Source organism: Lycorma delicatula, chromosome 4 (genome assembly GCF_047948215.1).
Source record: "Lycorma delicatula isolate Av1 chromosome 4, ASM4794821v1, whole genome shotgun sequence".
Taxonomy (NCBI): Eukaryota; Metazoa; Arthropoda; class Insecta; order Hemiptera; family Fulgoridae; genus Lycorma; species Lycorma delicatula.
The window spans coordinates 15,615,055-15,640,934 of NC_134458.1; the positions used below are offsets into that span (position 1 = coordinate 15,615,055).

Consider the following 25,880-nt stretch of genomic DNA (forward strand, 5'->3'; position numbering starts at 1 on the left):
AGGGTGTGGCGCTTTCGCGCGTACCACTGTAACGGCCGTTTAAAATAGGACGCTCAACCTTAGGCCATGTTCGTCAGCTGTTCTTCAGTCGCGCGCCACACCTCGCACAGTCAACAACTCGTGCCGCTACATAAACGCACGCACGCAAATACACACGCATCTGCCGCCTCCCGGTGCAACGGCCACGATGACCAGGATCATCCTGAAGGTACGTCTAAATTTTTATTCATACACACACACACAATATATTTCATTTTTCTCTCGCGCTCAACTTATATACAACATATTCACTCAATACAAAAAAGGGATAAGGGAAATTCTATTAGGGGAAAAAGGGAATTTCTCACTGGAAAAAGCGAAATTACAAGATGGCGGGCGCACCTATATTTGATTTTGACGCCCGTATGCCCATTTCCGTACTACTTGCTACCAACCTTTGAAATATTACTTTAATAATTTAATACATACATATATATATAACCAGGTTGACAACACTGACACAAAAAAAACAAGTTGTGAACACTGACAGATTAGGGCGCCACTGACATCACACGCCAAGATGGCCGACAACCGTCTTCTTGAATTCGTGAAGTCATTCCAAGATGTCGGCTTCCGTCATCTTGGATTTTCGCTGTTTCGGCTTACGGCGTTCCAACTCATAGAGGTCAGAACTTCAACACTGGGAAGCAAATGCTGCTTCTATGTCTATAAAAATTGCCAAAACTTACAGTCGGTACTTTCCATCACGGCAAGAGCATTTAAGATGCAATACTCGGTGTCAACTCCCTTTTGTGAAGCCACATTGGCCTCGATTTAGAAAGCAGTTCACTTCAATTTTCTCCTAGAGCCGTTCCACATTCAGCCTTTCAAGCAACTTGCCGATTACCGACAAGAAGCTGATGGGTCGATAACCGCCAACCTCACTAGGATCGTTTCTTGGTTTTAAGAGCACCTCACCAAAGCCACTTTCCAAGAAGTCGGGAAGCAGCCCCAGCTTAGGCATCCCGATAACAGCCTGCCAAGCGGCTCTCTTATGGCAAGCAGCAGATGGAATAATATATCTGTGTTAAGTTGGTCAATCCCCGGTGCATTTTTCAGTGTTATTCGAGAAACCACTAGGTCTATATCAACGGGATCCACAGCCCGTACGCCAGGGAAGGGCATAGCCCCCGCCCCAACGCAAACCTCTGCTTCATCCCTCTGGAGCATCTGGAAACAGAATATTGAGGAACGCCTAGTAAGTCGCCAGAGATGTTAAAGTCTGATCACGACCACCAAACCCGCACCGAATGCTGGACAACACGTGCAATGCCTTTGGCTGGTAACATGATTTTGCGAGCTGCCAGGGGTTGGGCTGCAACTTGCGCATGGACTCTTGCCATAACTTGAGTCTGGCTTCCTCGATGACATGAACATACTCATTACGGGCGCGCCAGTAGATCCACACACCGTCACCGCGAATGTCATTAACGATAATCCCCATTAGGGATCTGCAAATTACAAACCGTTAAGAAATATAATCTAAATTATAAAAAATAGACCGCACGAAAACGGTCTTTGCTTTTGGATATCCTTAGGCAAACGGCGACTAAATAAGTCGCTTAAAATCTAATTCACAAAAAATAGTTAAACATTTAACGTGAAATGCTTAGGTTTTGCTTCTTATAGATGTAAACATCGAAATGAATAAACCTTTTTTATACCATTGTCATGTAGTTTGGTGCCTGTGGCTGAGGGCCGTATTCTGACCCTGAGGGTCAGAATGCGACCCTATATGTATTATAGGGTCTGCTATAATACAGAATGAAACGTTTCGGTACTGGAAAATTTACGAGTGCACCCCTAATCGTATAGAAAGTGTTAATCGAGGATATTCTGAAAAATAAGAATATTTCAGTTGTACTCGACTGTAATATATGCAGTGACGGCTCGATTACAGGCACTGTGGAACTGTAGCATTCGCTATTTCCACTTGATATTATCGATAACATTTAATATAATGAGTCCTTTTTTCTTAAATCTTTTTTTATACTTAATCCTTAAACTTAATGTCAGTAGCCATCCCCCAGGTTTTCCCCCAGGAAAAACATACAAAAATCTTTGTATGGAACTGTGCACTTCACAGTTCCAGAGGCGTGGTGTTTGGCTGTTGTGCGCGTGCGTACATAGGAAGCTGCACGTGAGGCTGCAAGGGAGAGAGAGAATGTCGCTCCTGCAGTGCCGACCTGGCGTGCTGGTGGAAGGTAGTTTTATTTTATACAGCGTGTGTATGGAACGTTCCTTGTTCGTTGCCTTTTCTAGTTTAGTCGGTGGAAGGAAAATGAAAACGGTTTTTTCAGTAGTGATCAGAAGATGGCGGATAGCGAGGGCTTTTTGATTGCCAATTCTGTCCAAAAACGCTGGAAGGGGGAAAGAGAAGGTAATTAGTAAAAACTAATTATATATTTGTTTTTGTGTACATAGAAATCTAAATTAAGCGCCGTTGGACTCTAGTGTTTCTAAGTGGACAGTTCATTAAGTTATTACCTAATAATACTAAAAAATATATCTGTATTGACATTTTATTATTTATTCGGTTAAACCGATTACGGTTTTTAAGCACAATGCACTTAAAAACCGTGTAATATATTTTTGAATATGATAAAGTGTAGAATTAGATTATTATTCTGCTCCAGCTCTTCTATTTGATTCATTTTTTTCGGTTATTTTATTTTACAGAAAACTTTAACCATGGCCTTAAAAAGACCCAGAAAAATATTTTCTGGAGCAGCACCCCCACTAATTTTAGCTACGAGCCACCACTGAATATACGTACACCTAAGGTTACATCGTGTACCCACCATGATATTTGGGAGGGGTTGCACGAAAAAATTGAACAGTAGCCAGAAGAGGTACGTAAATCTATATCTATATCGTAAAACAAGGACAAGTAAAAACCTGAAATTAGTTCAAATCTGGGGCTTACTTTTTTAAATAATTTATAATATTTAAAAAGCTGTTTATTTTATTTATTAATTTAATATTGCAGTATAAAAAAAAATTACTAAATAAAATTACGAAAGATTAAAGCATTAGTTATCGACAACTTCGTTAGTTGGAATTATTCGGTGTACCAAGTAATTTCAGTTATTTGATGTGGAATTAATCGGCTCGCTGCATGTTACAAAGCACATATTAATCAGCATATTTAGATCCTTTCTATTTTAGTACGGTTGCCGTCCAATAAAAAAAAAAAAAAACAGGATATAAAATAAGTAATGGATCGAAAAAATATTTTTTTATATTTACTTTTTCAGGAATCAATCGGTCCACAACACAGTTACTGATGGTACCGGCAATATTAGGTAAAAAATGCTTTCTTTTTTTGTGAATATCTCTAAAAATAAGTTAAGGATCAATAAAAATGCCAACAAACTATCTCAAAGTTGATAAAATTTCCTTTGATTTAGTTTCTATTTCGTCGCTATAAAATATATATGTATATATATACACAATGTTTTGACTGCAGCGCAAGTTTTTTTCTTGAAAAATATAACATTTTTTCTCTATTTTCATGATTAATTTGAAAAAATATCCATGTAAAGATTTCTCATAATAAAGTCGATAACTTTATTAGAAGAAATAAAGTTGTCCCATTGCTATACGATAATAATTAAACAAGTTATAGCCCAAAATTTACAAAGAATCTATATTGATAAATAAAAAAGTACAGTAAAATAACGATTCAAAAAACCGTTGTGTAAAAATGAGTTTGCATTCAAGTTTTCATCGTTCTACTACTCTTTTACCTTTATTAATAAATTGAAGTCGATTTTACTAATTATTCATCAAACTTATCTGATCGAGAGCCCTTAAGTTTCTTTTACCGCCTACAAGTATGGAACTTATAAAACGGCAGATCTCTCCCTATTGGTAAACCTTAATGAAAAATAAGCAATTTAAATACTGAATATAATTGCAAATTTTAGAGTGTCTTACATAATTTGAAGCTTATATCGACAAAAAATCGCCCCGAGGATCGAATTTTTAAATTCTTTTCGTGTTTTGTAAAAAATAATTTAAAATTCAATACATACCATTATTTGTTAAAAGCTATAATTGTAATTGTTGTAGGCAACCTGAAAATTATTTTCAAGAATAATAAGCACCCCCTGCACGATAAGCTTACCAGGCAAAGTGAGAAAAATAACCGAAATATAAATATGCAGTAGAACTTAGGAGGATTGCTCGGAAAGACTATGGGTTGTCGGGCCGTCAAATGTTCTTGGTTTACCGAGGTGTCTTCGAAAACATGACCTCTTACGCGGCGCCCATTTGGGCGCATAGGTTGGATAATAATAGAGCACTTCTTGAAAATTTAAGGAGTGCCCAGCACAGAGCCTTAATTGTATGATCTGGTGTTTTTAAAACAACCTCCTACGAGGCTACTACAGTATTGGAAAAGGCTGTCCCAATCGATTTAGTGGAGAAAGTTCGAGCAGCCATGTGGAAATTGGGAAGAGGCTGGGAGGCCGAGGTATTTGGGATGTGATTTCGAGACGGGCCAGTACCAGTGCGGAACGGTGATCACAGTGAACTGGATCTAAATTTCGTTCAGTTGCCCATCTCCCGCTTGCGGAAGAGGCTGCAGAGCCTTGCTATGGAAGCACAGCAGCTGGAATTGTACACCACGACAAAAGAAAATCCTTTAATAAGTTTATACAGGATTTAGGGGGATTGTATGCCTTGAGCTCATTTTTAAGGGCAACGGGTTCCCGGGTTCTCACCAACTACGCTACCTTGAACCAATATCTGTTTCGTTTCCGTCTGGCAGCAGATGAGCTGTGCGTCTGCGGGGAGGTCCTGTCAAATGATCACCTGATATTTGACTGCTCTGTTCTTGGTGGCCACGTCAACTACAACTTTTAGTAGTTGACGTGGTGCGCCTACCCATTTTAGTAAATATATGACAAGTGAGCGGTTGGGACATATAATCCGGTGTTGTATGGAACCGCGCTTAGTCCGCTCACGCTGTTAGGTAAGCTCTAGGAGCTATTTAGGACACTGGTCCCTAAACTATTTCGAGGCTCAGTAGCCGTTTGTGGCACAGACATTCGGTCTTAAGCCTTAGGGCGACTGAATGGGGAGTTGACGGGAGAAATTCCAAGCAAACCAATCTTCTTGAAAATCTAACGACCCTTTAATACAGGCTAAAATAAGAAAAAGAAATTTTTTTAAGGTTTTATGCATCTTAGATCTGGGATCTACAATTTGTTTAAAATATATATATACATTTTCTAATAGCTCTATACATGTAGTATAAATTTCCAAAGAGATTTTGAAAAAATATTTAAACAGAAGAGAGATAAAATAAAAAAACAAAAACCGTATATTTCAATTTTAAGAGACGGGAGTTTTTTTTTTGAAAAATTAATTTTGGATTATTTAAAAGGGTATTGTAGGTAACAAATTTGCTTTAATAAAACGCTTTCTCCAAAATTCATCTGAAGAAAATTGAAGTTGATTTTTCGTAATTTACCCTCCACTTCCTTAACGAATTTTGAAAAAAACTAATACGATCGATGCCTTATATGTAGAAATATTTTAATCGAATTTGAAGAAAATCGCTTCGGTCAATCTTGGGATCCTAGGCCGAACGAAGTGCGACACACACACGTACACGTGTATATGCATATTTTTTTGTCTAGGTGAACAAGTCGGATTCTAAAATGTAAGGATACCCTATAACCCATTTTCGACACGATAACTTTCTCCCTATTCTCCGGAAAAGTAAAACTTGTAATAAGAGAACTGCAACCGTCACAGAAATAACAAATAGACGATTAACTCCAATTTCTCATTGATGGAATAAACTGTCTTTTTTTTATAAACCGCTAATTAAAAGAGCCTTACTTTTATCGGGATTTACGCCGGTAGTGTTATGCATATTAAATCGCCAAATTCAGAAATTAATAATGGGTTCCGATAATTTAAAAAAATACGTTTTTCAAAACTCTAGTCTAAGAATGGTTTCTAATAATAACATGGAATTAAATATTTAATTTACAACTTGTTTTTCTAAATGTTATTCCTAGAAAATTAAATGATAAATTTTAACGATTAAACTCATTTCAAAAATAAATAAATAAATTAAGAAAACGTTAAAGAAATTTTACATTATATAATTTTTAACTGTAACTTGCACGATAGCGTGCAAAGTAATCGTTTGATTTTTGGTTTTTGCTTTTGCAAAATTTATTTAAGTCTTTATGATTTGTTATTAAAATATTATAGGTAATTATATTGCGAGTAATATAATTACTACGTAATATTAGTATTCTAGCTAAGTTTGAAATATTTAGATGAAGTGAAAACCGATACTGTCTATAATATTGAGAAATATTCAATGTTTTTACATTTATAATATTTTTATCAGCTACTCAAAGAAAACTTATCGTCAAAATTCCAAGAAATGTTTTCATGAAAGTTGTTTTAAATTTTTTTGTTGCCGTTGAAAATTTTGTGTACGATACATGCTGAATGAATAAATTATTAAAAAAATAAGGTACTATATATAGATAAAATGATAGTGATTTTGGAAACTATGAAGTACTTCAAAATATATCTCGTACGAAATCTGTTTCAGATATTCTTAATATTTTCGTTTTATTCTTGAAACTTTTTACAAATCCTTTCCTCGATATGAAAATCACAGTGAAATCGGTTCACTCATTGGAAGTGAAAATCCTATTTTTTAATTAAAAAAACTTTTCCTACCTACCGAATTGAAAATTGACAGGCCTTGATTTCTGCCTTAATTTTTTTTGGTAGAAATGGATACTGAATAAAATAATAAGTTTTTTCTTGTCTGTGTTTTAAGTTTTTTAGAGGTAGCCTACAGTTCTAGAACAGGATTCTAGATGTTATTCATCCGTAAAATGGCATTAAAATAGTTCCACCGTCTCTGTATTGTAAAATTGTACACGAACAGACAAAAATCAATACAATGAAATTTAAATACAGGAAATACAAAATATAATTAAATATAAGAAATTGTGTATTGAGTATTATACAAAGCTATTTCACAAAGTAAAGTTATAAATTAACGTAATAATTTATTATAAGAAAAATTATATTATGTGCGTTATGTATATGCGCGCACAATTCGCTTTTTTGAGGAGGATAGTTTTCGGCTTATATGGTGTGCTAAGTAAAGGAACTTAAATAAAAAATAAAAACTTTGTTTAGTACTTGCACGTATATTTTTGTTTTCTACGATGTTCACAATTAAATTTTTTTTGAGATGTACATCCGATTTAGAAGATAGCTGTCATGATACCGCACCGCATATTGTTGAGCACCACTTTTTCAAGGCCGGCGAATTATTTTTTTTTTTTTTACATTACGAAAGTAATGTTTCCTGAAATAACATCAGCAGTACTCGATTTCCCTAAACTAATAATCGGATTATTCACAGCTTGTCTACACCGATCTCGACAAATGTTTCGTAGATACCCACGTTTAAGATAATCTGGGAGAAATTGAGAGAATAAGAAGATGCGCAACCTGACGACACGGCAGTGTCCCGTCCATTCCTCCTTTAATCCATAATTCCCGGTACTATATCCCTAGAAACTATTATGTCAAACTACTTGATATTATTTTTTGTGAATACGCATATCTCAGAGTAGTTTATAGATTAGAGAAATATCGTTAAAGAAACTTTTTTCCTGATCGTCGAATTAAGATCTATAAAATTAGCTATTTTATAACATCGCTACTTCCTAGAAATACAATTTACGCATCCTACCGTTTTCCGTGGTCCTATAATTTTCACATTATTTTTGTAGATTGAGTGGTATAATTTTTTTTAGTTAAATAACAATTAATAAACTTTATCGTTCACTTGAAATGTACAACTTGCCTAGAGTTTACAAAAATATATAAGTCATCAGTTAGAAGAGGAATTCGAGTTCATTAACCTAGGTTTCAACGCAGTTTCACATGCTTCTGCCAGTAAAATGCTGCAAGAATTCATTTTGCGTTCGATGGAGCGACCGCAGTACTTCCATCCATCGATTTAATCGAAGAAATGCATAAAGTGTTGTAATAAATGCAATTAGTATATTAGAACAAATGCTATTTTTATTTTCATACAGACTTTTAAAAGTAAAATATATAAGTGAAATATTTCTAAAAACCGTTTTTTGTAATTTGGAAATACGAATTATCCTTAATGTTAATTTATTTGGTTTTTGGTGTTGCACTATTTGTTTAAAAATATTTTTTCTAGTTTTCGTTTTTTTTTTTACGTAATTAATTTCTGTATTCAAGGAATCACTAAACACATTTAAGTACTGGAACGAAATGTGCCGATAAATAATGCGATATAAATATCTTCTCGATACAGAAAAATCATAAAAGTTGCGATCGAAAATTTATCGGAGAGTCCACAGTTCTTTCTGGCAGGTTTCCTCTTTCTCATTTGAAAGTGAAAATCTTGGAAATTTTTATACGTAGGTTGGCGGAAGAGGGCTAGCTGCTTTAGCCCGGGAGCCGGGAGGTGCGCGCGCCGATCTCGCTCCTCGGCCGACGTACGACCACCGCTACCCCTTCGCGACTGCTTGCTTACTTTATTGATTTTTATGCGTCATGGAAGAACAGCACCACAGCACTCTAGAGCTAACCTAGCTGCTGCCGCTCTGCCGCTACCGCTGCTTTTCTGTGCGGCGTGTGGCGTCCATTGATCCAACGCCTTTAACTGAACCTATACAGCACGATCAATAAAATGAGTATGCCGTGTATGAAACTAATACTAACACCATCATTACAAGCACCGAGCGACCGTACTTACCGATAGATTGTAACTGTTGTATCATACACTAGTACTTAATTCAGAATAGATTATTTTTTAAGTTTTATCGAATAAATTTTACGGTCCAGAAAAAAGATGGCGCTTTGTTTTACACAGCTTAAATAAGCGAAAAATAAACCGGAAAAGCTTAACAAAAAACTATTGTAAACTCTCTTTTTATATTTTAAAAGAAAAGAAAAAATGCTGTAAAATGAAATAAAGACTATTATTAAATAATAAATCTACACTCCTACTATTTTTGTCGCATCGATAATCTGTAATGCGATATAATACTACTCATATACTTGTTTGTATTTTATCCTGAAAACAATGTATTATTATATAAAATTTGGGGGCTCTAAAATATAAAAATTAGGAAGATAGATAAATTCAATGTTATACTTTAATGCATTATCTAGTATTAATATTGTTTACTAAATTTATTTTTACTAAATTAAGTTTAATTTCAGACGCGATTCTTTTAGGTAAACAAGGGCTATTTTTCCCGAATCTGCTCCCTACATCAGGTTAAAAAAAAACTAAAACTAAGCCGGAGAAAGAGAAAGTGAATAGATCAAATATTTATTTAATAGACAGTATAACATGTTTCATAATCGAACTTAAACACTTAGTTACCGATTACCATTTAAATCTCATTTCTTGTAAAGGTTCTTTAGAATTTTTTGAGGATTCATACTCGTTAAAAAAATTTTAATTCATTATTAAACTGTAACGTTATATAAAGTAATGCTGTTAATTCGTCTATATATCTTAGAACGCAAAGCAAATATTATGTACAGAAAAATTATTTGTAATAATTTACAAAACCAAATTTAAACTTAACAGATGTGAGCGAAACGTATTAACGTTTTCAGCCGAATTAAGCCCTCGTCCATGTCCGAAATAGAAATAAAATTAATGTTGAAACTTTTTTAAATTTACGGCGGACAAACAGAAGGAAGATTCAAATAAGGATATTTTAAAAGCACTCCATAATAATATATAATAGGAATTTGCTAACCGTCTCAAAGAGATAATTTACTAGCAGCATTAACCGTAGCCTAAATTATATTGTACATTACACAAACTAACAGAAAGAGTATACGTGTTGTTTCTCGATACAGATGTGTACATTAATTTGTTACTTCGCATTATTTGACTAAATGATATGACTTTCACAAAATTGCAACTATTTTAGCTACAATCAAAGTTGCTTTCACTGAATGTAATGATGTTTATAAAGACAATTTTTTTCTGATGAGCAGATTAAAAGTCTCGATTGTAGAACAGATTGTTACCTGCTTTCGACGGGCTCGGCATGCTGAGTGTAACATAAGGTCGGCTTGGTGAAGGTAAAAGGAAAATCGTTTCCCTCTTCCTCTAATAAGCTAGAAATCAGTTACTGGCTATTTCTTGGGAAGAGCTACTATGTCATTCTTGTAAGCGCATATTTCAAATATTGCGACATAATGTCACAATAATACTGATACATACAATAAATAAGGATCATATTTCAATGCGAATAAACATTAAAAACATAAAAAATATCTACGTGCTACAAAAACAGATACTGTTCGAATCAAGTACAGATTTGATCGCATTCTAAATTATGTCTTTCTAACACAAAAATTATCAATGATCCTCTATAGGACCGATAATAATGTAATAAAATTCTTATTATCACACCAATGTAGAAATGAAATGTTGAAAATATTTTAACTAAGTAAACTAGATCCTTTAGGTATTAATTTGTGACAATTTTTTGTTAAAAATGAATAACAGAGGTCAACAAAAAAAAAAAAATAATTTGTAACTAAGATAAAAGTAGGTGAAATAAATTGTATTTTTTATGCTGGATCTTAAATGAAATCAATTTCTCTTCATAACCCTCAGATTTTTAGTTACGTCCCTTTAAGATATTAAGAAACTTCTTAAATAATACAATGCAAAAAAAATAATAATAATTACAATTAAAATTCCTACCTTTATTTTGCAAACATTTACGTTTATCTTTTTTTCTTATTTTCCTTTTTTGCTCAGTTAAGTCTTCGCATTTTATCATCCAGCAGTAGTCACTCCAAATAGATTCATCCCGTCTGCGTTGATAACGTTGTTCCAACTGCGATATGTCTTGGTGGAACTTTCTCTTTGTTCGTCGCTCATGTTACCCGAGTTTAAAGAGAAAAAGTCCAAATGAGAATGTAAAAGATGAATTTTCAATGACATTCTGCAGCCTTAATTTTTGTAGTTTACTGAGGGTTCATTTATAAGCCGATGGCGTTTTTCAGCTTTTCTGTTTTCGATAAAACCAGTAACGACATTTTTAAATAGTTCCGTGCCGCTGGTTCTTTAGGATTCAATTTGCAGTCAAATATATTTTCACGAATAATTTTCTTATTTGTGGCCCAATCAATATTTCCTATTTTAATTTAGCTTCACTTAATCGTAAAAAACCTTGGCTAAATATTTAAACATCATTAAACAGTGCCGTACGGTTTGACAAATAGTCACGTATCACGGCCTCCAGGGCTATGGGAACATTGCGGCGTTCCAACTCATAGAGGACAGAACTCCAACACAAGGAAGGAAATGCTACCTCTATGTCTATAAAAATTGCCAAAACATATTTACAATCGGCGCTTTCCATCTCGGCAAGAGCATTTAAGATGCAATCCTCGGTGCCACCTCCTTTCGTAAAGCCATACTGTGTTCAGTTTAGAAAACAGTTTACCTCAAAGCTTTCACAGAGCCATTCTACGACCAGCTTTTCAAGAAGCAACTTGCCGATAACCAGCAAGAGGATGATGGGTCGATAACTACCGATCTCTCTCGGATCCTTTCCTGATTTTAAGAGCACCCTCACCAAAGCCACTTTCCAATAAGTCGGGAAGCAGCCCCAGCTTAGGCACCGCGAGAACAGCCTGCCAAGTGGCTCTCTTATAATAAGCAGCAGATAGTACTATATCCGGGTAAAGTTGGTCAATCCCCGGTGCCTTTTTCCGGCCATTCGAGAAACCACTCGGTGTATATCAACGGGATTCACAGCCCGTACGCCAGAGAATGGCATAGCCACCGTCCTAACGCCGCCCTCTGCTTCACTCTCCGGGGCATCTGAAAACAGAGTACCGAGGAACGCCTGGTAAGTCGCCACAGGTAATATGATTTAACGACCTGCCAGGAGTTGAGCTGCAACTCGCGTATAACATTAGGGTATGATTGGTTTACATGGCATTTTTCCCACCACCAAACCATCCGGTCGTCCTAAAGCATAACACAGAATGTTAACTACGGAACCTCGAAACAGTTAAGCGACCAGACCTAACTTCAGCTTCTAGAGCTAACCTAATTGTGTGAGCGATATAAGCGTGGTGCCACGTACCACTTGCTTTGTGTCCCACCGCTTATTTGTCATATATTACAAAAAAAAAAAAAAAATGGGTAAGCGCACCCCTTCAACTAATAAAATATATATGACACTCAATAAATTAATTTATATCGCGAAGACAGCAATTCGCTGCCACGCCTAAGCCGCTGAATGCCAGCAAGTACCTCTGACCACCACATTAAAGCGCTTGGAGCTTTATTGCTACTCGGGTAGCATCCCACAGCATCACGGTAGGAGACATTTTCCCCCGAAAAACTACTATGCCGATTGAACAACGCAACGGCATCATGGAACACACACACGGTTCGACAATGAGGCTCTCGCCACATTGACTCGCCGCTTATGAGTGGTCAATTTTCCCCTTGACCTCTATGTTCCAGGGTAGCCTGAGTTCTGGTCATCCCAAGAGCTGGGCAGTCGAACATCGTGTGTTCGTTCAACTGGACCTCCCCACAGATGTACAGCTCATCAGCTGCCAGGCGGAGCCGAAACAAATATTGGTTCAAGTTCGCGTGGTTGCAGAGTACCTGGGCACACCTTGCCCTTAAAAACGAAGGAGAGGCATACTATCCCTCCAAGTCCTGTATAAATCTATACAAGGACCTTCCTTTAGTGGTAGTGTGCCATTCTTGCTGCTATGCATCCATCACGAGGCTGTAAAGCCCCCCCCCCTCCACGGAGGCGGAAGATGGGCAAGTGAACGAAAATTAGAAACAGTGCATTGTGATCACCGTTCCGTTCCGGTACAGGCCCGGTCGAAACCGCAACCCAGTACCTCGACCTCCCTGCCTCTTCGCAACTTCCACTTGGCCGCCCGAACTTTCACCACTAAATCGATTGGGAGAGTTTTTGCTCTTGGATGCCCTTTGGTTTCCCACCACGCGAACTTGAACCAATGTTTGTTTCGGTTCCGCCTGGCGGCTGATGAATTGTGCGTCTGCGTGGAGGTCCAGTCGAACGAACATATCATGTTCGACTACCCAGCTCTTGGGGTGGGGGGGGGGCAGAATTCTGTCCACCTGGAAATTAGAGGTCAAGGGGGAAATTAGCCACTCATAAGCACTGAGTCAGTGTGGCATGAGCCGCATTGTGGGATCGAGTGGGTGTTCCTTGATGCCGTTGCTTTGTTCAACTGGCATCAGTAGTTTATTTAAGGGAACGACTCCTTCCTCGCTGCTGTGGGAAGCTAGCCGAGATTTATGGCTGGCCATCAGCGAATTAAAGCTCCAAGCGCTTTAATATTGGTGGACAGGTATTTGCTGGTATTCAGCGACCTAGGTGTTGTAGCGAATTACTGTCTTGAAGAGATAAATTTCATTTATTGAATGTCATATATATGCTAGTGATTGACGCTGTGCGCCTACCCATTTTAGAATACATGACAAGTGAGCGGTGGGACACGAAGCAAGTGGTATGTGGCACCATGCTTAGTTCACTCACGCAATTAGGTTAGCTCTAGGAGCTAGTTAGGACACTGGTCGCTTAACTGATTCGAGGCTCAGTAGCCGTTTATGGCTCAGACATTCGGTCTTATGCTTTAGGGCGACCGAATGGGGTGGTGGCGGAAGAAATGCCATGCAAATCAAATCATAGGTACGCTAAAAGACAAACAATGTTTTTTTCCTTTTACCCACCGGGTTAGTTTAACGTAACACTTGATGCATGCTAAATGTGGAGCCAAGGATTTATCTCGGCCTCACTAGGGACAGTCAAAATAAGATTGTAAACAGTTTTCAGCAGATGCGATACTGGATTTCGTTGACTTTTCGTGGTGTACTCCGCAAACGTAACAAAAAATATTTGGAGAATTTTTACAAGCCCGATTTTTATTCATTATAAAATTTAAAATGTTTTAATGAATGATATAAACTGAAATATTACAGAAATATTTATTTATTTATAATAATCACTCACTTCGTTTTTTACAAATTTATACATTTTGCATAAGAATCTAATGGAAAAAAAAACAACAGTTTCACCGTTTGAAAGAACACTAAAAAACCGAAACCCTAATTATTATTTTCAATAAAACTACGCTTAAATAAACTTTAATAATGGCACCAGACGCATGTTTCACATTATAAACTAGCCTGTTTTGTATTGGTGAGAGTACGACGTGTTCAGACCTATAAAATGCATGTTCGAACATGACGCTTTCACAGCGAATATTAAGCAAGCATATCAAATTACAAGGAGGACGTACATAATATACGACGTATATAAGTCGGAATCGGTAAATCGCTCATATTTGTGCACTTATATATGCATGTACATACCCTTCGCTATCGACGCAGCTAAATAGTGTCAACTAGGGGGTTGCGAAATATTCATTATATATCTATTTTTACTTTTTGGGAGTCGTGGAGATAAAAAGGTTGAGAGTCACTGGTATAGAACATTAAAAGTATAATATCATATTTTGGACTTGTGAACGTGACATAAAATAATGCTTGCAAAAATGTTGAATTTTGTAAGATAGTACTCGTATATTCAGTAGTTCTGTTTGTCACTGAATAAATAAATATGAATTGTATTTATTAATTCGGAAAATGAATTAGCAGTCTATTCAAAGTACAATGTTTAGTTTATTTTCTGAAGGTTTATTTTTGAACTAATTTCTTTCAAAGAGATTATTATATCTTAGAATCATTTCGAAATTTGTTATTTGTTGATAGAAATTTAAACTTATAACATTATTTAATATCGTTAACTTTATTTAATGTTTCTTTACAATAAAGAAATATAATATTAAGATGAAGCATTTTGACTTCGAGAAAAATTTAAAATACATATATTTTTAAAACGGAAGGTTAGGTTGTACCTACAGTCGTATTGTTGTCATTTAAGTACACTGTAGAAGAAAAAATAACTTGATCATTTCTTTTTTTACAAAGAATAATAAATTACCATATGATTTCTTAACAGTGAAATAATAATTTTCAAATTCTGTTCAGCTCATTAATTGATAGTTTCAAGTTGATATACTTAGAATTAATACTCCAATTTTAAAGCTTTTTTCGAAGAGAAATCATTAAATGTAATATTTTAATACCTGCTCAATGTTTTTATCACACACACACACACATATATATATATATATATATATATATATATATATATATATATATATATATATATCTATATATATATATATCGTCATCTGCCCGAAAGCTGTTTTTAACAGTACAAATATATCAATAGTCGTTATGAAAAGGCTAGGAAGTGCTGTAGGAGTGTATTTGACCAAGAGTAATTGGATAGGGTCAGTTCCTTTCCCTTTAAAAAGCATAAGTTACATAAAATACAAATGAATGGTGTATCGGTCATATACAAATTTGCTTTACCAAATCAGCATTACTCAAACATGTTCTGACTAAATAAATATTAATCACCCAGGTTTGTGGTCGGGTGTTCATTGCACAGCTTTCATAGGCGCCATAAGAGATAGTATCTTCTAGGTAGACAAAAATAAAGCTTCTTTTTTTTCTTAGCGGTTATCAATTTTTATTATGAATGAACAGCATGAAGTACAAAAATTACCGATTTTTACAATTAATATTAATTATCATGAATACTAAACTTTTACATGTATGAACTCACAGTTAGATTTATTAATTTATGTATTTGAAATTATTGTGCTTTATTTTAACAATACATGTGAAATAAAACATATGTAATTTGATTAATTAAAATGAAAACATGGTTAATTTCTTTTCACAATTTGCATTTATGTAAAAAGAAACCACTTAATCATAAATGCTAAACAATTGTGAGTTTCAGGAAATTATTAGTGACTGTGACTAGAAATAGTAATTTGTGGGTTTTAGAGATGTTTGGTTTAATCTTAGCCCTTCTGTGGATTAAATTGTTCATTGTACAAATGTTATTGAAGGTTTATGATTTTCCATTGCTGAAAGTGTCTTATATATGACTCAGCAGATCTATATTTTTATTATTTTTAGAATTGTTTTTACTGATTAGCTTTATCATCAGTAAAAAGTATTGTATAATAAGGCAATTATTGTTATAATTTTTGTCAAAGTATTTATTCTTTTAAAGAAATATACATTTATACTATTATTTATACAGTTATAAATTTTTAATCAAAGTAATTTTTTCCTATTTGTATTTTTTTAAATAATTAAAATTTGTTGTTCCATATCCTGCAACTCTAATGATTCTTTAGTAGTGCGGTGTTTTTTTAAACACATGTTGTACTTTTTATAAATTAATATTAATATTAAAAATAAAGTAAACAATTAATTTTTGGTGATCTTGAATAATTCACAGAGAATCTATAATTGTTTTTTTATAATAATATATCCACACATGGGGAAATTTTTAAAACATTAATATCAGCAAATTAGTTCCTTGAATTAGCTTCATAGTTAACCCTTTGATCAGTGAGTTATTCTGTGATAGTTGTGCCCCCAACAGGGAGTTTTTTTTGGTTTTTTTTAAAAATCAAAAATGATTTTTTATTAACTGATTGTATGAAAAAATAAGATTTTGAAACAATTTTTTTAAATAACACCTTTAATTAACCAAATTTTTTACATAATTTAACACAAAAGAATGCACATCATATGATGTGAAAGAAGTAACAGAAGGTGTAAACAGTTAATATATCAAAAAAATACACATCAATGTACACTAGTAACATACAAAAACAATAGAAATATATCAAAATGTAAAAACAACATAAATTAGTTACATGGTCAAAAAAGCTTTTGTGTATGATAATTTTGGAAGCATGGGTGAACACAAAGTGCAGTATTGCATTCTTCACACAGTACAAACATCATATGATGAGCACGAACAAAGACACGAAAACAAGCTCTAATGGCTGAGTAAAATGGTAGGAAAACATTCCATAATACTTTTACAGATAGCAGCACAATCCAGAGTACCATACATCATATGACGTTATCAACTGAACACTACACCAATGCAAAAACTCAATTGATGCGCGTACTGAATGTGTCACTGTTTCTCAGGCACATCATATGATGTGTATACTGATCAAAGGGTTAAAAACTCAACATTACATAAATATGATGCCCTCCAACTTATATCTCTGAATCGGAGCCGCTAAAATATCAAATATTCTCAAGTGAAATAATAGTTTTGTTTCATAATTCTGTGAAAATTTCTTGCATGTACTAAAGGCTTATCCAAAAAAACATTTGTCAATTCTAAGTATATCTAAAAATGAAGTTTACATTAAAAAAATTAACAAATTACAATTTTATTAAAATTATTCAAACCGTTTTTGAAAAATGTAGTTCCTAATAATAACAATAGTGCCTATCATGCAGAGTATAAATCCAAAAAGATTTCTGTATTTAGCTTAGGCAAATTCATGGTTAAAAAACAATAAGTAGACTTCATTTAAGCAATTTACTTCATATATGCGGTTATATAATTATTTAAGGCTCTATATACAAGTTAAAAGTGAAAAAACCTCTTTTAGAAGTAACTTTGGAAAATGATGGTTTTTCAACTCGTACAACTTCTCAAGGAATAGTATCCAGAAAACTGAACAGTAAAGTAAGGTAAAATGCCACTGTAAAGCTATTCTAGATAGATCAATTCTCGTATATTTTCAAACATACACAACATTGGGTGCAGTATTACTACTTATATGTGGTCGTATGTACTGTAACAATTTAAAATTTATAAAATTAATTCCATTGATTTGATTGATTCTTTTATAAAGTAGTAAAAAGGATTAACATGCCAAAATAATAGCTAAAAGTCTTCTTGAAGTGAAATAATGGTAAAAGTTTTATCTGTACATCTGCCATTCTGTTGGTAATATTCTCTAAGTTGCTGAATGTATCTTGACTTTTTTATGAATTAAACATTTCTCAGTTAGGTTTTCATTTATAAAAAATAATTTTTTAATGTCCTAACCAGGAAAAAAAACATTTGCTAAATTTGTCAACATTTGAATAGAAGAAATGATATTTTAAAATTAAAATGTGGTGTAAGTATACTGAATAACATATATCATGCAATGTAACTGTAGCAGTTTAAAGATATAAGTGATTTGTGCTGAGAGAGATATATATGTAGCCAAAATACATTCAAAATCAATCATTCACCTCTATAAAGATATGATCAATGCAATGAGCAAAATCTAGGTTAAGCTGGGTGCAAAATATAATTACTAATGCATCAAACAAATATTCTAATCACATATAAGTATTATTATTGCAATATTACTAAAACAGAAAGTTTCATAATAAATCTTCAAGTGAAATAAATATTCTACATTTTAGATATAAATTCAAAAATAATGTGTTTTTTCCAGATATAATTTACTTAAAAAAATAATTGGTAATTTTTAAAAGTAATACAAACAAATTTATCATTATTAATATAATTACGGTAAATTCCATCTCCTACAACCTGATAGTTTTACAACCATGAAAGAGAATACTATCTTAGAAAGAAAAGGATGGTAGAAAGGGTAATTGCCAAGGGCAAATCCAAGTACAATAAACTGATTCATGTAGATCACTTAAGAAGTTAAATAACACTCAATAAATTTTCTATTTGGCTAAATAACTTTAAAAGTGTACATTATTTGTTTGTATTATGTGTATTGAGCCTTGCAGCTCATCCCTAAAGAAGTAATTCTTTTTAATAATAATAAAGAAAACCAAATAATGTTTTAAATAAACATAAATTTGAAGCAATATTTACTCAAAAGTTGAATGATTAAGGTTACTGATTTTTTTTCTGTATGATCACCATTTTTCTTCTTCAGGTTTACTGTTAGTCTTTTTATTATCAATTATCTCTTCAACTGTGATTTCAATATGTTAATAATAATCTAATGGTTAAAAGACTAATAAATTTTGGATTGTTTAACTTGTGTAGATTTTTTCCAGTAATCTACTGTAATTATACAGAATACGTAATTACCCAGTTCTATAAACATCTACAAAATGGAGATGTCTCATATTTTACCTTAAAATAATTTCAATTGAGATCTAAACTATGAACTGGTAATTCAAGTATTAAAACATTCATCTTTAAGAATTTTATATATTTTTAAACGTATATTTCAGGTGGTGCTCATTGAAGAGGACCAAAAGTTTTCTTTTAGTGTGCTATACATCAAAACTGATGTTTTTTATGCCAAATAAAAATATCTTCTTTCAAGATTGTTTTTTTTTCTTATTGGGTATAATAAACAAATCATCTCCAGCTAAAATACTTTTTATTGGTAAACTTGATTTTCAAAATATTATTATAAAATTATTACTATCTCTTACAATATAATAACCATAACTTTTACTTTTTGAATATAATGGGACAAAATTATAATTATAAATTAAGAAAAGAATAACTAAAATACAGGAAGAGACTTCTCAAAGAAAACTACAGATGGTAGGAAATCCTGGATAACAGACGATGTTATTACTGATCCATTTTAAAGTTGGAAGAGCAATGAATGAGAATGATGAGGAAAATACACCGCATTCAGAGAAATAAAATAAGTAGACAGAGTAAATTAGCAAAAAAGGCTGGATAAAAGATAATTATAGAAGGCATGAAGATCTTCAATGAAAACCAATTTCAATTCAGAAAGACTAGGATTCAAGAAAGATAGTTTTAATTCAGATTAATTCAAAATCAGGTTGAAGAACAAAGCTATATGTTACGCATTTTAAGATGTTTAGAAGTTATTCGTCAGTGTGGAATAGAATGACTTAAAATAGGTTAGACACATTCAAAATCAATAAATGAAATAGAATTATTAAAATTTTAAGAAAAGCTGAATTGAAATCCAGAGAAAAAAGGTTATTTATTATCAGCATAGAAATCAGGTAGCAGTGATTTGAGTAGAAAGCTAATGAAGGGAAGTCAATGTTGAGAGAGTGAGGCAAAAAAGTAATCTATTCCAGTTCCTTTATGACTTAAATGTGGAAGAGGAATAATGGTTAAAAAGAAAAAATTAACACTGTTGTAACAATCCAAAGAAAAGTTAAATAATCATTGATAATATTGCAACCAAAAATAAGTTAGAATTAATACTAGATGGCATGGGTTTACAGATAGGAAGGAAGCCTAATTTAAAAAATATGAAGAGAAAAACAAAGGTAATAAAATTGATATATAGGAAGATAAAACTTAATTAAAAGTTATGATGGAAGAATAATATATACCAATTAGATAGTAAAATTACAACGGATCATACCTATTGCAAAGGAATTATAAGGAACCTATTGAAAACAGCAGAATGAAATACAACATTTATGAAAAAAATAAATTTACTAGTATCAAACCTATATATATTTGTTTATAAAACAAAATATTTTATACATATATAAAAGCAAAGATGTTTTTGAAAGGTTATATTGTTTAGTAGTATTGAAAATAGTTGAGTTTATAATGTGTAAAATCAGGAAGTTCCAAGATAAATCAGAAAAACAAGCCGATGGCAAATTTTCACTAGAAAATAAACTGGTCTATTGATTATTGGCTGTAAATTTAAGACACCCAGAATCAGCTAATTTAGTGATAGAAGTAAAACAGAGAATAAAGGGAAACAAATATTAAAATAAATAAAGTATCTAAGAAACTGGTTGAAATAAAATCTATGACAAAATATAAAGGATTGGAGAAGTACATTTAACCAGCCAAATGACTGGTAATAAGAGAAGAATAGAAAAGTATAATCAATCAATAAATCCTATTTCTCCTCGTGCATGCCCACATACTGAGCACTACAATTAATATAATTGCACCTGATATGTCATCATTTTGCCAACTATTTCTTACTGTAAGAATAATAAGTGTGAAATTGCAATCATCTTCCTACATTATTGACATCTTTATTCAAAGTTTCATTTCTCTTTAAAAAATGAGAATAAATTTGTAATTAGGTGAATTAGGTTATGTTTCCATTCTATATTTCGATATGATATAATTTTAAGATTTTCTGTTATCTCATAACTTTTTTTTTTTGTGAGCATAAACTGTTTATTAAAGTGTAGACTTACTTTCACTTCATACCACATTTGTGTTTATTACCATGGAGTTAAATCATGGTAATAATCAGAAATAATATTTTATTAAATTGGAGTTAATTAAAATTATATTTTTGTAAGTCTCTCATTGTTTTACATAGATTAAAAAATTTTATTTGACGACAGTATTTTGCCATGATACTTAAATATGTTTTTTTAAATTTATCTTACAAGGAATAATTTGTATTGTATCATATGGTGAAGATGTCTTATATGTGATCTGAAATTATTTTATGAGTTATATCTTCCACTGTAATTTAAAAAAAAATAATAAAGATATCCTTTTCTTATTACATTTTAAGCGACTTTATGTATACATTATCTAGTTGATTATGTAAACATTTACTTGAAATTAAAAGTAAAGTTATGTATATGACTGTAATAGCATAAATACTATAAGAGAGAAAATCACATGTAAACAACTTAATTTTATGTTGTTATAAGATCTATGGTGTATGAAAGCTAAGCTGATACAAAAGTTTCATGTACAATAAAATACTCTTACTATCAAATATTGTAATAATGAAAATCAGCTTACGTGGCTGTCAGGAATTTCTTTATATGAATAAATGAATTCCTTTCCCAATAAAAATTAGGTAAAAGTAGTAGTATTTGCATTAATTGCATGCTATAGTTTAGTTATTCTTTCTGTACTTTGAAGTCTTGAGTATTTGTGATGAAAAAATTAACATAAAATCCTTTTTAATGATTTTCATCAAATCAGGAATAATTTATTTTTTGGCTGATAAAATTCTTTCTTGTCAACATAAATAAGTTCAAAAAATCTTTGAATGGTCCACACTAAACATGAAATAAAAGAACTGAAATTTCTGGTTCAAAGTCTTTTTAAATGGCATCTGTTAAATATTGAACATTCTTAAAAAGATTGCAATAATTAATAAAAATAATGTTTATTCTGATAATGTTTCACAATGACAACAACTCAGATCCTGTCCATAGTAATAATAAATAATAATACGGAGTAATCAAAGTAGTGGAATATGAGTGCACACCCAAGGCAGTAAGACTGATAAAATGTGATAATTATATTTACACCTTATATATGTATCAATCCTTTTGTTGTATATTTTTAGGCTACAGTAATTCATACCTTTCTTTAAAGAGATTTTACAGTTTCTCATTCACTAGCGCACTGGGCTGGTCTAGTGGTTAACTTTTTATTGCAAATCAGCTGATTTTGAAGTTGAGAGTTCTAAGAATGAAATCCTAGTAAAGGCTGTTACTTTTATACAGATTTGAATACTAGATCGTGGATACTGGTGTTCTTTGGTGGTTGGGTTTCAATTAACCACACATCTCAGGAATGGTCGACCTGAGACTCTACAAGACTATACTTCATTTACTTTCATATATATCATCCTCTGAAGTAATACCTTATGGTAGTTCTGGAGGCTACGCAGAAAGAGGACAATTTCTCATTCACTATGAAAATTTCTTGCCAGGATATTTTGTAAGACCACAGCTAAATTATTCTTATTATTTTCCTGTATCCTTTTATTTGGTTTCAGTAACTGAAAAAAAAAATTAAGCAAAGCACTTTGGTGCTTATGTAAGCTGTTTAATTAGCAGATTGTTTTTGAAATGTTCATAAGTAATGAGAAAAATGAACTGCTTGGAAACTGTTTTTATTGCCAGATTTTAATGAATGGAATATATGCAGAACTACAAAAACACAACCTAAAACCTGAATAATCTTTAATCTTCAGCATATTTATCAGCACGGTGCTTATAATGAACAGATAGGTAAATTTGTATCTTTCCTCTCATTACATTACTGTTATTTTAACTGCGAACATGAATAGAGTAAGCAATATGCAAAATACTCAATAAAATATCTCTCTTTTTCTGTTTAGCCTCTGGAACCACTGTAAAGAATTACTTCAGAAAATATTATGTATGAATGTAAATGAAGTGTATTCTTGCACAGTCTCAGGTCGACCATTCTTGAGATGTGGGATTAATTGAAACCCAACCACCAAATAACACAGGTATCCACAATCTAGTATTCAAATCTGTATAAAACTAACTTCACTAGGATTGAAGGGCCTTTACTAGGATTTAAACCTTAAAACTCTCGACTTCGAAACAGCTGATTTGCGATGACGAATTCACCAGTAGACCAACTCGGTGGGTACTGTTATAGAACTAAATAAAATACCTGGTAAAAAGTTTCTATGATATTAATACTGAAAGTAAAGTGAATAGTAGATAGAATAGTAAGGTAAGATTATGAATGTAATATTTTCTAATGATTATATTTAATAAATATGTAAAGTAGCCTTTCATTTTTCCCTATGTTTTTGATCAATTTTCCCGCTCTATCACAGTTACAGTATCCTACAGACTGAACTTGGTATTCACTTATGCAAAATAACAAACGTCAAAAAAATAATGTTAAGATACGCTTTTGTAAACCTTTACAATTACTAGTTAAAGATGAGAGTTAACTTGCTCTTAAATGAACAAAAAATCGTCATTATTCCGTAAGAGTAATTATTTTGACGCTTACACAGTGCATTTACTAATCTGATAATTATCACAGTTTAATACCTTTACTTATAAAGAGCAAACCTTAATTATTTCAAATACTTTAGCGAAATAGGATTTACGAGCTACCCGTTCCACTAAATCGGTTCAGGCTGTAAGTTGGTATTCGTTAGTTATTGAACTGCAGGTTCAAGTATCCAGCGTTATAAACCGTTGAACACAATTTTAATTATAATAGGCCGTTTGATTCCGTTGAATATTTCATGATTTGGCATTTTCTTTAAATCTAAGATTTCCTTTACGATATTTAAGAGTCATTTAATTGCTTACAATGTCAAGGAAAATGGACTGTGTGCACCAAGAGAGGTTAGTATTAGTAAACAACTATTTGTAGGTTAAGAGTTTAAATTTTATATATATTAAAGAACTACAAGTAGTTCAGATTCTTTTTAATTAACGGGGTTTTCAGCTTTGGTTTTTTATTTTTAATTCTGTAGATCGCTTACAATCTTAAAAGTGAATATACACATGAAGTGAACATCATTCTATGATGACTTTACTGCTGTTTATTTTCCTGTGGTTTATGAAAACCTAGCGCAGGAATAGGACTACCGTACTTAGAATTTATTCTGGAAATTGATTTTAAATATTATGTTGCAAAGATATATTTTGGACTGCGCCAACTAGTGGGATGTATAGTGTTAAGTTCAATTGATAATTTTAAAGAAACGTGTTTGACAGTATGTTGTGAATTAAAGTTCTCCAAATTAACGTGATAAAAGTTTTTTCTGTAATTTGTACCAAGTGGGTGTTTAACTGATATATCAGTGCATGAAGATTGTTTAAATCCAGCCTACACATCATTACAGTAAAAAAGTGTGCAGGAATTCATATTTGTGCGTGCATCATGTAGTAATAACAGAATACTTTGTAGGATGGTAATTTTCCTGTGTTATAATTTTCTGATGACAATTTGATGGATGTATTATATATATTCATGGAATGATACTTTTCCATTACTAGGATTATGGTTTGAAGTTTATGTAGATTATTTAAAATATAATGCTGGATCTATAGTTACCTCATTTGCCATAATGATCTGTAATACACTCTGATGGAATAGTTCATTGCAGCCATTTTTAATGGCATATCACCTTCCTTGTTAATTGTCAGCCTTGAAAATTAATTTTCTTTGTAGGATATTTTCCTGTGATTTTTTGGTGTTTTATGTCCGAATCAAATTATCACCTTAATATAATATTCTTTTACCTTTCATTTTTTCTTAACAGTTGTTCTTTTTCTTCTTGCATTTTGTTCACAGTTTCATTCTAATTTTTGCTCATCTGTTGTCCTTCCTAATAGCAATGTTTTTTGCTCACAACCATTTAACATTGGCATCTTGATATCTCTTTGAACCAACTAAAAGGTTTACTAATCTGTTCTGGATTTGCTGATGCTTGTATTTCCTTGTTGAATTTGCAACAGTTTGTGTTTCCTTGTTGTTGAATTTTCAGTAGTTTGTGTTTGATTTTATGCAGCATTTTTCCAAGTTTCAGATCTTTTCTTCACTGCATGTTGGCTGATGAAATATTAGTGTGAAACATATTTACATCATTTATGTTTATGGAACATTCCATTATTATCTACTCTACCATTCTAATGGGAATTTGGATATATATATATATATATATATATATATATATATATATATATTTTTTTTTGTAACTAATTAGAGTTTTATAATCTTTTATTGTTTGATTAACTCTTACTTTCTGTACCTCCATTGCTTATAGATCTATAGTAATAGCATTGTTTTTGTAAATTAAGCAATTCCGTTTCATTTTAGTGTTTTGCTGTTCTATATTTTTGTTAAACAACTGAAGAGATGTTTCCTTTCCACCTTTCTCCCTTTCCACTTTTCTCCCTTTTCTTCTTACAGATGGTCGAGGTTGTCAACAGTTTTATAGGAAATTCTTCTTTCTTATACAACTCATTCTCCTTATTTTTAATTAAAATTTTGTAACTATGTACTTACTGTGTAATATTGTTAAAATTTACTATACCTTCATTGCTGACAGCCAGCATCAAAAATATTTAAAATCATAATATT

The 25,880-nt window shown here is 32.5% G+C and overlaps 1 protein-coding gene across 11 annotated transcripts in view; it reads left to right on the forward strand.

The window, feature by feature from the left end:
* Positions 1 to 25,880, forward strand: part of LOC142323135 (ELAV-like protein 3) — a 257,843-nt gene that overhangs the window by 18,935 nt on the left and 213,028 nt on the right. For 10 of the 11 annotated variants that reach the window (XM_075362379.1, XM_075362382.1, XM_075362380.1 and 7 more), the window contains exon 1: positions 23,989 to 24,136. The exons of the other annotated variant lie outside the window; for it this stretch is intronic. In XM_075362379.1, the coding sequence (XP_075218494.1) occupies positions 24,102 to 24,136 (35 nt within the window). In that variant the 5' untranslated portion in view covers positions 23,989 to 24,101. Of the gene's footprint in view, positions 1 to 23,988; positions 24,137 to 25,880 lie in introns of those variants that run through there. 11 annotated transcript variants of the gene reach the window in all.